The sequence below is a fragment of the Annulohypoxylon maeteangense genome (assembly GCF_022496945.1).
Source record: "Annulohypoxylon maeteangense strain CBS 123835 unplaced genomic scaffold GGS22scaffold_5, whole genome shotgun sequence".
Taxonomy (NCBI): Eukaryota; Fungi; Ascomycota; class Sordariomycetes; order Xylariales; family Hypoxylaceae; genus Annulohypoxylon; species Annulohypoxylon maeteangense.
In genome coordinates this window covers 1,754,069-1,769,654 of record NW_025953252.1, presented here as the reverse complement: position 1 = coordinate 1,769,654, position 15,586 = coordinate 1,754,069, and the positions used below count along the sequence as shown (strand labels likewise).

Sequence of the window (15,586 nt, the reverse complement as noted above, 5' to 3'; positions counted from 1 at the left end):
TTAGTCACCCAAATCGGGTAATTGTCTATAGGTCTCACGACTCCGCTCTTCCAACTCTCTTCGCCCTTTCAAGCACCGAAAACCGCGAAATCTCGTCAATTTTCCTATTATTATATATTTGAAGACCTCATCATACTCCTACCTCCTCTTCGTACCTCACTAGTGTCTCGCTTTTATCACTGTTCAAAATGACTAACAGACCTAGATTTATCAATGAGCAACTACAGGATTTCTTCCGCCGCATTTCACTGCCAAGGAGCGAATGGTACAATACTATTGTAGATCACGGTGGCAATAGTCAACTTGCCTACCTACAAACTCTTCAAAAGCATACACTAGTTCGTATTCCGTTTGAGAACATCACGCAGCACTACTCTTGGCACAGGACCATAAATGTACGACCGCAACACTTATTCAACAAGATCGTGCCTCAGCCGAGTAATCGAGGAGGATACTGCATGGAGGTCAACTCGTTGTTCCATACCGTCCTTCTAAGTCTAGGATACATGGTCTACATGGCTGGCGCTCGCGTTTACAGCAAGGAGACGAGAAAATATGGTGGGTTTTCACATTGCGTCAATATCGTGATGATCGATGGGAAGAAGTATATGGTCGACGTGGGGTTTGGTGCAAACGGGCCCACCTTCCCAGTTCCTCTTTTACACAATGAGCCACAGAAACATATGTCGACTGGCACTACCATGATCCGGATCATGAATGAGCCCATCCCGCAAGCCGTCGACCAGTCCCAAAAGGTATGGGTATACCAGCAGCTCAACGAGACGGATTTCGAATGGGCTCCCCGGTTCTGCTTCGTCGAGTTCGAATTCTTGCTCGAGGATATCCGCGGCTTGAACCTGAATCCTTGGAAGAGCCCCACATCGTGGTTTACACAGAAGGTGATCGTGTCACGATTCACGACTAACATGGAGAATGAAGAGACCGAGGCAGCAAAATTGGCGTGGGATGATCCGAAAGCAGTGGATGAGGGCACAATTAATGGGGATCTAGTTCTTTTTCATGATACATTGAAGTGGAGGCGAGATGGAAAAACTAAGTTGGAGGTCCAGTTTGAGAACGAGAAACAGAGGATTGATGCGATATGGAAGTATTTTGGTATTGAGTTAGATGAAGAGGATCGGCTGGCTATTCTTGGTACCGTCAGCCAGATTAAATGAATAAGTGAAATCTTAGATTAGGATTCCATCATGAGGCACAATGAAAGTGTCATATAACCTAAGTACCTGGCTTCCACGCCATTTTCCACTTGCAATTTTTGAAAATCAAGGCTTTTACGGGAGGCTCATCCCTATAAATGACAAATCCATTCAATTAAACTGTTGTAGTCCTTGGGGGATGAAATGCTTAGTCAGCATGTCTGATGTCTTATAGTATGATGTATATTACGTACTCATTAGGTAATCATTGATAATTACCTAATTCAAATGCTGACATAATATTCACACTTCAAGAGGAGGCCGTCATTAGTAATCACAACCAAACTCATTCGCCATGATTTAGGTACCTACTTGTAATGAATGTTGGAAATGTGCAACGACGGCGGACCATAAGAACAATTCCGCCAACCCGCCAATTTAATTAATGTATTGAAATGTATACAGTGTAATACAGTATAATAACGTACAGTCTTATAATTATTACACACAGTGCCCTGAAACTTACAGGGGGTTATAGCGCTATACGGCGCTGAAAGCCCTGTAACTTATAGGCGTTATAGCGTATAGCTTTTTTATCTTAGTATTTTAGTATATAGCTCATAATTCGGATACCCTTATACGCTTTAATTTTCGGTCGCTCGCAAATAAAATAGGTTTATTCGAAAGCGCTTTAAAAGATCTTTCTATTTATATACATTGTATCTATTCAAAACCAGTATCTCTACGTTAAGATTCAATTAAACTTATAATACGCGTTGTTGACATTTACCCGATGAGGCTCAGCGTATGTCACGTGACACCCCTCGTTTTGAACTATTGCGCGTATATGTTTATTTACTTACCTATTACGTACTCAACTGAATCGAATTAATCGATTGAATCAGATAAATCAATTGATTCAATTCGTTTCGAACAGGTTGAAATATTACTTATAACCTTAGAAGGCTCTAGCACTAGCTTCAGGGCTATAAGTTATAAGGAGCTTATGCGCTATAACGCCTATAAGTTACAGGGACTTTTAGCGCTACAGGGCGCTATAGCCCCCTGTAAGTTCCAGGGCACTGTGTGGGATATCTAGAAGACTGTACGCTATTATACTGTATTACACTGTATACATTTCAATACATTAATTGAATTGGCGGGTTGGCGGATACGGCCTTATGGTCCACTCTAGCAACGCCGAAACAAGTACGAAGATTGACCCATGATACACAAAATTATAATCTTACATCAGAGTCGGTCGATTTTAATTTTTTATATTACCTATGTCTTATCTGACCAACATAATCTATTCGTCAAGCTCAGTAGGATCCGAAACATTTGTCATTGAGCACCCAGGTAGTTTCAAAACTACCTACCTAGGTAGGTATTCTCGGTATTGTGTACCTCCCATCTATACCTGACTACTTCGAATATACATAAAATACTCAAGTTTGCCGATCCACCATTAAGCTTCCTGCATACCAACTGTGCAGATTCGCAGGCTACCTACGGATTGTATCTTAAATTATGATACTACTGAATGCAGGAAGGAGATATAAGCCAGTGAGCCACAAACACCAAAGTCTCCAGACCCATTTATCATACCGCTGGCCTAATTGTAACACAACGAGCGTAGCAATCGTACCCCCCACGATCATTGTAGAAAAGCAGACACCAAAAGAAGAGAGAACCCAGAATCTTGGGCAAACTAATGACCAAAATATAACGGAAATTGCCACACTCCAACGAGAAAGAGACTCCCCATATAATAGCGGCATCGTGTTACGACCACGAGCCTTATCTCCGACGAGGTCCGGGAAATCTTGGCTATGGATTGTTGTTGTGATAACTAGAGCCATGAGAATATACCAATTGCGAAGAATTTTCCCATTCTCCCCAATCTGAGTTCCAAGAAGTATAGTTACGGCACCCCAACCATAACAAGTGAGTCCGGCAGCATTCAGGACATTTCGTACCCATGGTCCAGAACCATTGCCATCGAGATCATTATAAAGCCAAAGCATCCCCATGAGAGTAATACTAGGCAGGTAACTTCCAAAGAGTAAGCTGATACAAATTGAAAGCATAACTATTACCCGAAGCATATTTATCGCCTCCGTAGTAGTTATTCGAGCGGCAGGTAAAGGTCGCCATGGCTTATTGATCGTATCTTCGAGTATTGATTCGGGAAGGCGCTGATTCGAAATATCGGCCACCAATAAATGTATCCATACCCAAACCACCATCCCAACTAATCGGATGGCTATCTTGTCCATGGGCCATTCTTGTGTGACATGTTCCGTGACTCGAGATCTAGCGAATGCTATGGCCAGAGCAAAGATAGTCTGCGGGAAGAAAACGGTCTTGAAGTCGCTTTTCGTGAAGAGAAATAGAGTTTTGACGTGAAACCCAATATCATTACTCTGCTGTTTCCTCTAAAGTTAGGATATGATATGAATCAGATGCCATTATAAGTCCTCACCTGGTCTTTAGACTTGAATTCACTATTATATCTGAAAGGCATTTTAATCCGTCCAGGGGTTTGAATATGAATATCTCGGTATATCTCGTTGAAATCAAGCACTGTAACTCAAGCAAAAGAATAGATGAGTATTTTAAAGAGGGTAAGTGTAGGAAATTTGGAACAATAACTTATACATGGCTCTGTCAGTCTTATAAACGTTGATCCTTTAAACAGTACCTCTACAATGTAATGATGGAAAGCTGCCTGGAACAACGATCACTTGAATTTCTTTTCTTTCCACTAATCGTTGTGCAACTGCATTGCTCTAGCTAAGAAGATTGACTAAAGTAACAAGGGCGCTCCAGGGCTGTCCCAACATCCATCGTATCTTTTACCTAAAGCTTAAAATAGGTGTGGAAAGTTTACAAGCCATATGCCCGAATTTGTGAAATTGTGTCACCTTATTATGTAGAATTTAACAATCATAAGGGTAAATAATGAGTCCATGATAGGTTATTTTGAATCTATTCTCGTCATTCGGCTTGAAAATAGAGCGCTAGATCCAAGCCTTGAAAAGCCATGATTTTCTTCTTAAGAGATAATGCCAGTTCGTGTGGCGGAGGAATACGATTCAACAACTCCGCATAGGATATTTGTTGGGGTTATGGAGGAATATGATGGTCACACCGCATTGAGTTCGGGTGTCTTCGATAACTTCCGAAAGTGTAGAAACTTTAGTTGGTTTGATGAGATCATACGTAGATAGGTGCCTAGGTACCTAGTACTGTGTACTTAGCTCACCAAAATATTAAGAGGTAAGAATTTATTGAATGTCTCAAGCAGCTATTAATATGGATTAGGTACCTACTAGGTATGTAGGTGACTACTAGGTCTAGTGAATTCCCAGGCGATTTCTGCTGCTAAAATTTAGTGGACGTTTGTCCTGTAGCTTAGGGGCTTGGTCATTAAAGCAGATCCACTCTAATAATGTTCAGGGCACCATGCGCTGATGGCCTACCTAATAGGCTAAATTGGAATATTCTATTACTGTGTGGCGTTTTTCTTTAGTGGCCAAGCCCCCTAAGCATGCTTAGGTTACAGCAGTTACTCACTAGAATCTAGTGAATAGATCACTGGTTTTAGCCTAGACCAAATACAGACCACTTATCTAATCGCTCACTGAGCAAGGGACGTGGCTGCCAGGTGATGTAATGCGGACTAAGAATTTAGTAAGCAAAAAATCCAACCTAGTGCCTAGAGACCCACTAATATTTCACTGTTTACCTCCTAACACTACAGTCCACGGAAGGGCAAAAGACGGCTAAACGATCTACACACGGCAAACATGATGAACAAAGTATCCCTAGACAGAATTCCTGTCGAGATACGTAACAATATTTTCCTTCATCTCGATAGCCAGCACGAACGCCAGTATGCGGACAACGGATACCCCACTCTCTGTGCGCTCGCTCTTACTTGCCGTTGTCTCTCGGAAATAGCCAATAATATCATCTACTCGCACGTGAAGCTTGAGATCAATGGAGAGTCAGCTAAAGATGCAGGGCGGATGGCGGCCCTAAATAAATGTTGCCGAGAATACCCATATCTCGTGAACCGTATCATCTCCGTAGACCTCCGTTGGTGCTATAAGGAAGACGTTGAGACGTACAACGAACTTCTTGGCCACCTAGCGAAATCTACGTCTCTTACGAGGCTATCGTGCGAGCTCAACCAGCCCAGATGGTCGACACTCTCCGCATTATACGAATATGTGGATGGAAGCTTTACCAACTTGGAAAATTTGGACATTGAGCTCAATCATGTGAATGGTAAAGAGGGATACCTGCCCGCCGACCAGCTTGCCAGACTCTGCGAGCTGCCAAATTTAGAGAAAATCACCGTCTGCGCGCCAATAAGAGAGTTTGAGACAGAGACTAGGTCGGAAAAGATCCTGACCAAATTGAAACATCTTCATTTTTGGAAAGCATGCCCGACCTCGACCGCAGTTCTAGAGTCCATACTGCCCAGGGTTCCGAATCTGATCTGCTTACAGCTTAGCATACCCGGTGAAGGAACACAAATTGATCGCAAAATGGCCAATGATAGTTCAATGCTGGGATATAACCTAGATGGTCCATTGCGCCCACGCTTATACGGGGACTTGCTAGCTCCCGTCGCCACTACTCTTAAAGATTTGGTGATAGATGCAGACAATGTCCTATTCCCTTCTCACGATGGATCCTACATAGATCTATCGCGTTTAATCCAAGTATCTCGGCTCGAATTGAGCGCGTATTTGCTGTTTGGGTCTGAAAAGGTAGTCAAGGGCTGCTCACGGGCTTGGGAAGTCTGGAAATTACTGCCTCCGCGCGTAGAAAACCTTGACTTGCTATTTGACGGAGATCAGGGACTATTCTGGTCCCTAAGCGATATGCGACAATACGCACGATCTCAGACGTTCGATGAGCTATGGGAAAGAACAGCCAACAAGGACTATGTCGACTGGTTGCTCGAGCTACTCAAGAGAAGTCGCATCAATATGGCCTCTTTCAGGACCATTATAATCAGCGAGCAGCCTATAGTAGATAGGGATCAAAACTGGAAAATTGTGGAGTGGCGCATGACGGATGACCTAATCGCCGCTGCCGCTGCAGCGGGAGTGAAACTCATCATCAGGCTTCGAGTGCCTCGGTTATTCAAGTCTTCAGACTTCGTGCTATTCGAAAAGTCATGGGCTTACGGCGCTGAGGGAACAGTGAAGTATGAAGAAAATAGCACCGAGGCCGAGGAAGTAGATGAATAGTAGAGAGCTTGGCTCATAAAGGTACTTAGTGAGCAAGAACACAACGACATAAACGAGGTAGATAACAGCGACCAAACCTGGGAGGAAAGGCTTAATTAAAAAGTCGAAAAATAGAGAAATTCATGCTGACGGTGTATTTTGACAAGTAGCTGCGAAGGTCAGGAATGCCCACGTAAATTCATACGGATTATTGCATTAAGTGGCTTTGCTCCAGGACTTTGAGAATGGCACATGGAAAAATAACAATGACAAGAAAATACACCTAGTAGACACTACCGAAAGAATTTATATTATGACATCTAATGTATATTTCGATGTTGATAAAATGATACGGCGAAGGCCTTTGTAGGCTACCTATAATTTGCGCATCCAGGTTGACACTGTAATAGATTCAACTGAAGCCCATATGAAACTGAGATCTGCCCGCTAACATTTAGTGCGCGACCGCTGAAACTGCCCCAAGCTCAACCACTAAAGGAATCAACCAGCAGTGTGGAAACATTCCGCTGACACTGTTTTGGCCCCTGAGCAAATGTGATGATATAGTCATCAACTTTGAAGTATTTAATCCCTAGGTCAAAATAATCCAAGTCACCTACCTTCCTCCTAATACACTAGGAGATGGGTATCTCCTAGCTCGACCACAGATGTAGAGAAGGATGACGAAAATTATAATACCGAGAACACCACCAATAATAGCGAGCATAGCCTTTGTATCAAGAGTTGTGCCAGCCGCTGGTACCGGCTCTTGACGAGCCCAGAATTTCACCACATTATTCAAGACTCCATCGGTGGTTCTCTCCCATCCAGAGGTATGAGCTGAAGGGAGTATGGGTGCCCCAGACGTCACCGTGGCAAAGGATGAAATAAGAGAGAATAGAAGTACGAACATCTTGAACTATTTTCAAAGTTGTGTGATCTGAGGAACTTTGTGTTTTGCGTTAAACGTATCTTTCGCCGTATACGCCAATATATTTAAATTCGCTGTAGAGGAGAACAATGACATTGGCTCTGATGTTATTATTAACTATGTGCTTTGATTACAATTGTTCCATTGTCACATTCTCAATATAACAATCATATTGTTTTCGGAGAGATCATAGTTGTTTCATTGTAGACAAAGAATTCAATTACCTGCGTAGGTAAGTACAAGAAAGGTTTGAGCTTCTTTGTCCACCTACTCTACCTACCCATTAGGTGTTTAGTTGGAAGGTAGGTAGGAATAATAGGTCTACTTGTTGATGTACCTAGTACTCTCAGTACAGCTTATACGGCATCATGATCCTCATGAGTAACATGTTCAATATAGATTTGAGAGTCAGTCATTAGGTAGGTATCAATTGAATCATGTACTTAGTCACGGATTAAACTATACCTACCTAACACTATGAGTTCGAGCGTTCCTACCTAATTTACTTTCAGTATATAAAAACGACCGATGTATTTAGCTTCAATTTATCTAGCCATGCATGCAAACCGTCTTGATTACCCCCCTAGGTAGTACTCTTCCCACCCTCGCAATACACCGGTATAATGAAATTCTTCAGCTTCATTCTCCTTGGCGCTTTTACCTCCTTGGCCTCTGCTGACGGCGGCTATGCAAACTACTGTCGAAATGCGACTCTCGTTAAAGTAGGCAATGAAGCAGGCCTGAGAGCTTACTGCGCAACAGCTTCTGGTGATACTCAGTGCAGCATCCTCTCTCTTGACAAATGCTACGGCTCGGACGTAGGCAGGATGAAACCTAAAGACAAGTAAGTCTAATTTCTATTTGGCTAAATACTCCTTTTATAGGCCGAAAAAGGTGCGTATAAGCTAATAAAGACCACAAGTGGGAATCTTAGCAAGCGATGTCCTTTTAACTTTTCCGAGCTTGATGGCACAACACTTAAAAGCAGATGCTATAGAACACCATTGAAGAAGGGAAGCCTGGTGTGGACCAGTGCTGATACTAGTAAGTATATCGTCTAGCTGATCTTTTTGAAATATATGTCTAAATTTCAAGAGATACTAATATTAGCAGACGTGCTCGTTGCCGCGGATGACGGGGTCTTGAAATGTTTTAATCACCGAGCTACGACTCCCCCTAATTGCAAAGAGAGACCAGTGTTATCAGGCACCGAGCCTATAGGCATGCCTATGTCCTTTGTTTATTGCCTATACCTCCTATTTTTCGCTTTCTTTATGTGGTAAATAATACAAGAGGAAATCTCGGTAAGTTAACCTTTGGATGTCTTCCAGTATACGATACGATAATTCTTGTCCATGTCTTTGGGCGGTGGGGAGCCAGAAATCTTCGATTTGAGCTCGTGCAGAATTGTATATATACTACATAACTATGGATAGCTCATTGAACCCCATTAAAGCCCATGGTTTTGTAATTAGGTCATTACTTAGGTAGGTAGGTACTTAGGTAATGAATGACCTAATTCAGTTCCTACTAGTACCTAGGTAATCATCATCCTTTTAATCGTTATGACCGGTTGCAGCCCCCCAGATGTAACATATCCAACCACCCAAAAGTAATACCATTAGGGCACCGAAGGATGATTTCGATATCAGCCTATTCCTAGCCGCATTCTCGTTGAAGAACATTTCCTTCTGTCGAATCAGGATATCCTTTCTAGAAATGCGTTGCTTTCTGGTCCACTGAAGACTACCGAAGTCCACGGAAGTGAAGGTGAGTAATATCATGACGCAACATACGGCCATAGACGCTGCTGCCAACCATACGTACAAAATGACTACGCGGTTGTATGAATCGTTATCGGCATCCTGTATGAGACCGGCAACTATCCTTACAATGATGTTCATTCTATAGCAAAAGAGTCAGTAAAACTCAGACATGGTTTTAGAAAGACGTACGAGTTATTCATCAGGATCTTCAAAGAATACGCAGTACCGAAAGTGGTCTGTTGCCATATGGAAGCGCGTATGCTGTCAATGATGACGGTTGGGCTGTAAGTAGATGCAATAGCATAGATACCAAACGCAGCCGCAGTGCCCTTCACGGTTGAAGCCCAGTTCACTAGAGCCATTGCGATGAAGGTTCCAAATCCGGAAGATGCCACTATAGCTAGTTAGATCGGCTATCCACTCGTTAGAACGAAAACTTACTAAGTGTTATCCGCTGTCCCAAGACGTCAAGCATCACGCCAACGACGGGAACCAAGAAAAACCCAGCATACTGCAATACAGCAGAATACCAACCAGCCGTTACCGCGCTAATCTTGAACCTCTTCTCGGCAAGTTCTGTCGCGTTACCCTTGAAGATGATTGCTGTAGATGTAGTAAACAGGGAGTACGCCATGACGACCCAAAACGTCCACGGGAGTTCGAGAACCTTGCGAAGCTCCAACTTCTTGGCTTTCTTGACTAACTTCTCGCCAGTTGAGGGATCAATACTATGACCGAACTTGTGGCTAGTCTTCTTGTTAAACCAGAAAAAGATGGCTGAAATGATGTTTGTGAAGAAGTTGATGAATACTGCAATCCAGAATACCCAAGCGAAATTTCCAGTTTTCTAAAAAAAAAAAAATGGTTAGGTACTTGCGATATATTGATCACAGCCTTCAAGAGCTGCTAGGTAAGGTTGGACTTACGACCGCAATAACATTCGCAGACCCGGTGCCGGCCAATGCTCCCAACTTTTGAACCATAAGTTCCAGTCCGAGAGTCGAGCCGAATCCGTTATTCGGCGCAAACCAAGACGAAAAGACTTGGTACTGGGCAACTTGAGTTGAGATATCGCCTATGGCCAAGATGACTCTGGCTCCCATCATGAATTTGAATGAGCGCACTTGAGCGGCGGCGGCGACTAGAATCGACCCTGCCGAGTAAAGGAGATTACCGTAAAAAATGACACCAACACCTCCGAAACGATCGGTTAAGAGACCGCTGAACAGGATTAGGACGGTGACTATGAAGTCCTCACTAGCCTCGAGAAGTGCATATTGAGTGTTGTTGATATGAAGTTGTTTCTTCATTGTTGACTTCATAGCACCAGTGATGCCAGAACTCCAGGCGCCACCAAACCGAATAAGTGTTAGTAGAACGACTGCAGTGGTTTTCCAAGGCCATGTCGGCTGCGGTTTCTCGTCCAGAGACGATGGTGATGATGTTGATGGCGGCGGGGACACTTCCGTAACGTCTGTCTGGGCGACGTCCTTCACCACGTCTTCGGGATTCATCACAACTTCGACTGGCGCAGTCATCTTGACGATGGCTTCAATTAATATGACAACAAGGACGACGATAACCAAATTCAGGGCGCCAATTTTACGCCGAGAAATGATCAGCTTTATATTATCGTATCATTGACTGATCTTGAAGTCTTTCAAATTTCGGGATTCTCCTTCATCGGCCTTGGCTTCAATAGCAAGGGACGGTGTTTCCCGGCGTTTACGTACTGTCGGGGCGCTCTAAGGCCAGAATTGAACAGTCCCGAGAATGGGTCTTCACGATAGACGATTATCTGATCGATCGATAAGATAAAATCAATCATAATCAGATCTATATACCGTTAGCCGGGCTATCACGGACCGAATGTGCCATGTCATCCTTGTTGTTGGGACGACTTAACTAGATTTAACAAGCTACGGGTCGACTAGCGGCATCTCATTTCCTAGATCACGAAGTTTTCTCGAAGGAAAATTCTTTCTAGTCCCATTAGACAACATTTGGCCATGCTCTTGGCTCTAAAAGTTACGTACCTGTAAAAGAGAATCGAATGAAAGAGGATATGATGTCGTATTGTTCTTGTTCTAGAACTCGAACTGGTCGACGAAAGTTATGAAATACCCCTCACAGTGCAGGTAGTGCCTTCAATAGTAGACGCCATCTTGTAGGCACCTACGCATCTAGCCTGCATCTAGAGTAGGGTGCCACGGCATGTAGAATTTTCGAATCAAGAAAATTGATTTTCCGAGGAGGTTTCGACCATGTGCTTGAATACCAAGTAGATTGGTGGGCACAAGAAAGAAGAATGTGTGGTTATGATGAGGCCAGGTGTGGGTACTTACTAGGTACATATGTGCCTACCCGGGGCGCACCCCAGCTAGCAACGGGCTACCCTTGCCTTTTAGTTCTAGGCTACTGCTTGCCATACATACAGCAGGGAAAAGGAACAAATAGAAGGCACTCAGCGCCCTAAAGAGTCGAACCAGGCCTCGCAGCTTTTATCCTTACAGCCCCACGAGCTGAAGGTAATAACCCTATTGGTTTCTACCTAGGTACCTAGTGACAGTTAAGATTTAAATACTAGGTACCGTAGGTAGGGACTACCTAAGTTCTAGGTAATATTACCACGCGTTATATCTATGTGCAGCACTTGAACGCTTATTTTAACTCAGTTCATTCTTTTTTCAGAGTTCCATTGAAACTAACCAAGACTTGTGTTATGATGCCCTTTTCGAGTCCCTTTTAACGATATCTTATGATGTTATCTACAAGAACAAACGACGTTTGTAACTTCGCATATCATTCCTAATACATGGTCTCCGTAGAAGAAGAGAAGACGCAAACCATCCACTTCCTTGCTAACCCTTGCTGGGTTCTGGAATGGCGACGCTAGCTTAGAGACAGAATACGACCATCATCTGTTTTACTCCTACGCGAAATTTACGAAGAAATATGGTCAAGCGATATGGCAATCTAGTGAATTTTACTAAATTGTATACAATTCTCCTCTTGATATCATTGGAATTGGTAACTCCCTAGAAATAATGGAAAATTCGAAATGGAAGGATCCATTCACGGTGATCCTAAACTAGATTAAGGTTAGGTGCCGGGATAGCTTGGCACTGATGTCGCGGCGCGGGTCGCCGATCACGCAATTTTAGAATTTCCCTTATCGTTCTAAGGATCCGTCACCGAAAGTTCTGCGCCGTCAGAGTTTGAAGAAAATACATCTTCGTCAGAACCTAGACGTATCGGTGGTCGACAACGTGGTGTTGGTCGCTCTAAATTCTTGGATCGATTAGAGGAATTTAGACCATTCGTCTTTCGTGTTCCGCGCCGTGCGTCTTCCGGAGGAGAAAGCGCTGTGAATTAATTACTTTCTAGGTACTATCTACAGTAGCTACGTAGCTAGCAGGTACCTACTATTTTGCTTTTGCTTTTGTTTTGATAGCTCTGGAGCCGACGTGTTGAGCAACACGACGCCGTTTCTCTGTCATGTACAGTCCCAAAAGCTTTGACGCCGACCGGCCAATTGCGCAACCCGAGGAAGATCCCGATCAAGATGACTTTCGTTCGATTGACCCCGAATCGGGTGTTAAGCGCGGGTTGAAGACCCGTCATCTAAGTATGATGGCTCTAGCCGGAATCATAGGACCCGGGCTTTTAGTCGGAAGCGGAGGTGCTTTATCCAGCGGTGGTCCGGCGTCGTTATTGATTGGCTTTGGTATCATCGGCATAATTGCTTTCAGGTAACATCGCGCTCCATCAAAAAGCCAAATATATTTACCAACTGACCTATAAACAATAGTATTATGCAGAGTTTAGGAGAGTTGACAACTCTTTACCCGTCGGGGGGTGCCTTTACTCAACTCGCATCCCGCATGGTAGATCCCGCTTTTGGCGTCGCTGTCGGCTGGAATTACTTTATCATTTGGTTCGCTGTCCTTGCCAATGAGTACAACGCCACCACCAGCATTCTCGTCTTCTGGAGCGATAAGGTCCCTGTTTGGGGATATTTTCTCATCCTTTGGGTATGTATCGCTCGCTAGTAGTTGTCTTGGATGGTGCCACTGACGTCTCCCAAGACAGCATTTTTGCTCTTCCAGTTTTGTGGCGTTAGCACATTTGGGGAAGCCGAATTTTGGCTAGCTCTTCTTAAACTTGTAGGATTGGTTGCATTTTACATATTCTCTATCGTGTAAGTTCCAATGTCTGCATGCATGGTACCTAGGTTCCATCGTCTACCATTGAAATACTAATGAATCCTTTAGTTATGTATCCGGCGGGATTAAAGGCGCTGATGCCATAGGTTTCCGATACTGGCATGATCCGGGCCCTTTCGTCGAAGGGTTCCGCGGCGTTGCCAAGGTCTTCGTTTTCTGTTCGACCTTCTACGCCGGCTGCGAATCCGTCGCCGTGGCTGCTACCGAAACGAAGAACCCCCGAGTTGCTGTCCCCTTGGCTATTCGTCAGGTATTCTGGCGTATCATCTTCGTCTACATGGGTGCAGCCTTCTTTTTCGGCCTCACTTGCCCGGCGAATGACGACCAGCTTGTTAATGGCAGCAGTCGTGCCTTGTTGAGTCCCATGACAGTCGCAATTCAAAATGCGGGGTGGCAAGGTGGCGTGCATCTTATCAACGCCTTCATATTGATCACCTGTATCTCCGCCATCAACAGCTCCATTTATATCTCATCGAGGACAATACTATTTATGGCTCAGCAGAGAATGGCCCCATCTTTTCTTGGATGGACCGATAGGCGAGGAGTACCGATCCCAGCCATAACTTTAGCGAATGCATTCGGCGCTATATCCATGATGAATATCTCGACCGGCGCTTCTAAAGCTTATAGTTATATCGTCAACTTGAGTGGCGTCTCTACTTTCCTAGTTTGGGGTTCGATTTCACTTACCCATATTCGCTTCCGCCAGGCTTGGGAGGCCCAAGGATATCAGGTAGAAGATCTCCCGTATGTCTCTTTTGGATATCCTTGGAATGCATATTTCGGTCTAGCAGCGAACACTTTCTTAGCTCTGGTCCAGGGCTGGGCTAACTTTTCACCCTGGGATGCTGGTGGGTTTGTTGACGCGTATATCCTTCTGCCGTTATTTTTCATCATCTATTTTGGATATAAACGCGCATTTAAGACTAGTATATGGGACAAACACGATATCGACTTACAGGCAGGGAGGCGTCGTGATTTAGAGGAATTGAAGGAGATAAGAGAAGGCGAAATAGGTGCATCTCAACCGTTGTGGCGTCGATTTTTGAAGAGCTTCTAGAGTACCTACTAGTCACGCACTAAATACATCTACTCACATCAATTCTTGACGTTCCTATTTCCTTCATATGTATTCACCTAGCATTTGTTCTTCGTGTAAATTAGGACAGCCCATTGAATTGACCAATATACATAATAGCCCCCCGCCTCATCGTTATTACGGTCGGTTAAACGAGCTTCAAGACAAGACCCGAATCATAACGTAATGTCATGACTATGTTGTCCCTACCTAGAGTCAATTATTCTTACTTCGTCCGTGACTAACCCAGGAAGCCCCCGAGATCAATTCGCACCCACTCGGTATGATATGCGAATAGCAAAGTCAAGCCGCGTCCCCTCATGACAATAGAATCTTACGAAATCCTAATAGCATTTTGAAGCCCATTATCACTGTCATTTCGTTATTCTCTGATTCCTGTAAGAGAAAAATAATATTTAAATCGCTGCGATTTCAAGAATACAGAATGCTGTGCTTACCTCAACTTTACCATAAACCACGATAAACATCGCCGATATCATAACCAAGATCTACAAAGGCTACTTTGACTGAGAACCAAACCAAATCGCCAGTTACTCTCCAGTCCAAAACCACCACGAAAAGACAAACGCGAAAAGCAACGCAGCGCGACAAAAACACAATGTGCTCTCAGGTTCATTGCAACGTAAAATGTCCAAGCTGCAAGGATACTTTGAGAACAACTCTCGGCAATATAGAACCATGCGGTAAACGCGGCACTCCTGGGTGCACTTCGGTCAAGAAGGTCTCGAGCGTTAGGTATGAAGTTTGCCCGAAATGTCAACCCAAGTACAAGAAGTAGAACGCGAGCCTCGGAAAGGAGAGATGGGCATTCGGGAAGGGGGGGACAAAAGGGATTTGGAGAGTTGATGAGAAAAGCCAATGTCGTTAGATGTTGGGAATGATAGGTACCTACCTACCTAGTACCTACTAGGTAGGGGTTTGGTGGCCTCAGGGGGGGATATTAGATAGTTATTCCCATTCATTCGTTCTGGGAGAATAAAAGCTTGTTCTTTAACCTAATGCAACTGTTCAGTGGTGGGAATGTATTTGTTTTCCAGCCAAGAAATGGCCAGTGTCATCCAAGATCCTTACAGAAACCGGAGAGGATCATAGTGTTTTAAGGGTCTCGAGCATTCTAGATTTAACCTTAGTTGATCCTAAAATCTACCTAGGTAGATA

At 43.9% G+C, this 15,586-nt stretch overlaps 6 protein-coding genes across 6 annotated transcripts; 4 read left to right on the top strand and 2 right to left on the bottom strand.

Moving 5' to 3' along the window:
- The first annotated feature begins 84 nt into the window (after positions 1-84).
- On the top strand, positions 85-1,255 carry GGS22DRAFT_199307 (arylamine N-acetyltransferase 3). Its single transcript, XM_047966273.1, has one exon. The coding sequence runs from the start codon at positions 189-191 to the stop codon at positions 1,176-1,178; it is 990 nt and encodes a 329-aa protein (XP_047820810.1). The 5' UTR covers positions 85-188; the 3' UTR covers positions 1,179-1,255.
- A 1,387-nt stretch (positions 1,256-2,642) lies between these two features.
- GGS22DRAFT_199303 (UbiA prenyltransferase family-domain-containing protein) lies at positions 2,643-3,777 on the bottom strand. Its single transcript, XM_047966272.1, has 2 exons — positions 3,643-3,777; positions 2,643-3,586 (listed from the first exon to the last, which is right to left on the bottom strand). Exons 1-2 carry the CDS (start codon positions 3,682-3,684, stop codon positions 2,681-2,683), a joined length of 948 nt encoding a protein of 315 aa, XP_047820809.1. The 5' UTR covers positions 3,685-3,777; the 3' UTR covers positions 2,643-2,680.
- A 1,150-nt stretch (positions 3,778-4,927) lies between these two features.
- Positions 4,928-6,508, top strand: GGS22DRAFT_119723 (uncharacterized protein). The gene has a single exon (XM_047958198.1). The coding sequence runs from the start codon at positions 4,970-4,972 to the stop codon at positions 6,425-6,427; it is 1,458 nt and encodes a 485-aa protein (XP_047820808.1). The 5' UTR covers positions 4,928-4,969; the 3' UTR covers positions 6,428-6,508.
- A 1,452-nt stretch (positions 6,509-7,960) lies between these two features.
- On the top strand, positions 7,961-8,620 carry GGS22DRAFT_187053 (uncharacterized protein; the record flags this gene model as incomplete). The annotated part of the gene is made up of 3 exons (XM_047964538.1): positions 7,961-8,181; positions 8,260-8,381; positions 8,451-8,620. 3 exons carry the CDS (start codon positions 7,961-7,963, stop codon positions 8,618-8,620), a joined length of 513 nt encoding a protein of 170 aa, XP_047820807.1.
- Positions 8,621-8,736: 116 nt separating this feature from the next.
- Positions 8,737-11,123, bottom strand: GGS22DRAFT_119719 (major facilitator superfamily transporter). The gene is made up of 4 exons (XM_047958197.1): positions 10,030-11,123; positions 9,545-9,950; positions 9,293-9,497; positions 8,737-9,242 (listed from the first exon to the last, which is right to left on the bottom strand). The coding sequence occupies exons 1-4, from the start codon at positions 10,639-10,641 to the stop codon at positions 8,894-8,896; spliced, it is 1,572 nt and encodes a 523-aa protein (XP_047820806.1). The 5' UTR covers positions 10,642-11,123; the 3' UTR covers positions 8,737-8,893.
- A 1,030-nt stretch (positions 11,124-12,153) lies between these two features.
- Positions 12,154-14,432, top strand: GGS22DRAFT_159084 (putative amino acid transporter). Its single transcript, XM_047960741.1, has 4 exons — positions 12,154-12,855; positions 12,915-13,137; positions 13,192-13,304; positions 13,378-14,432. The coding sequence occupies exons 1-4, from the start codon at positions 12,602-12,604 to the stop codon at positions 14,387-14,389; spliced, it is 1,602 nt and encodes a 533-aa protein (XP_047820805.1). The 5' UTR covers positions 12,154-12,601; the 3' UTR covers positions 14,390-14,432.
- The last annotated feature ends 1,154 nt before the right edge of the window (positions 14,433-15,586 follow it).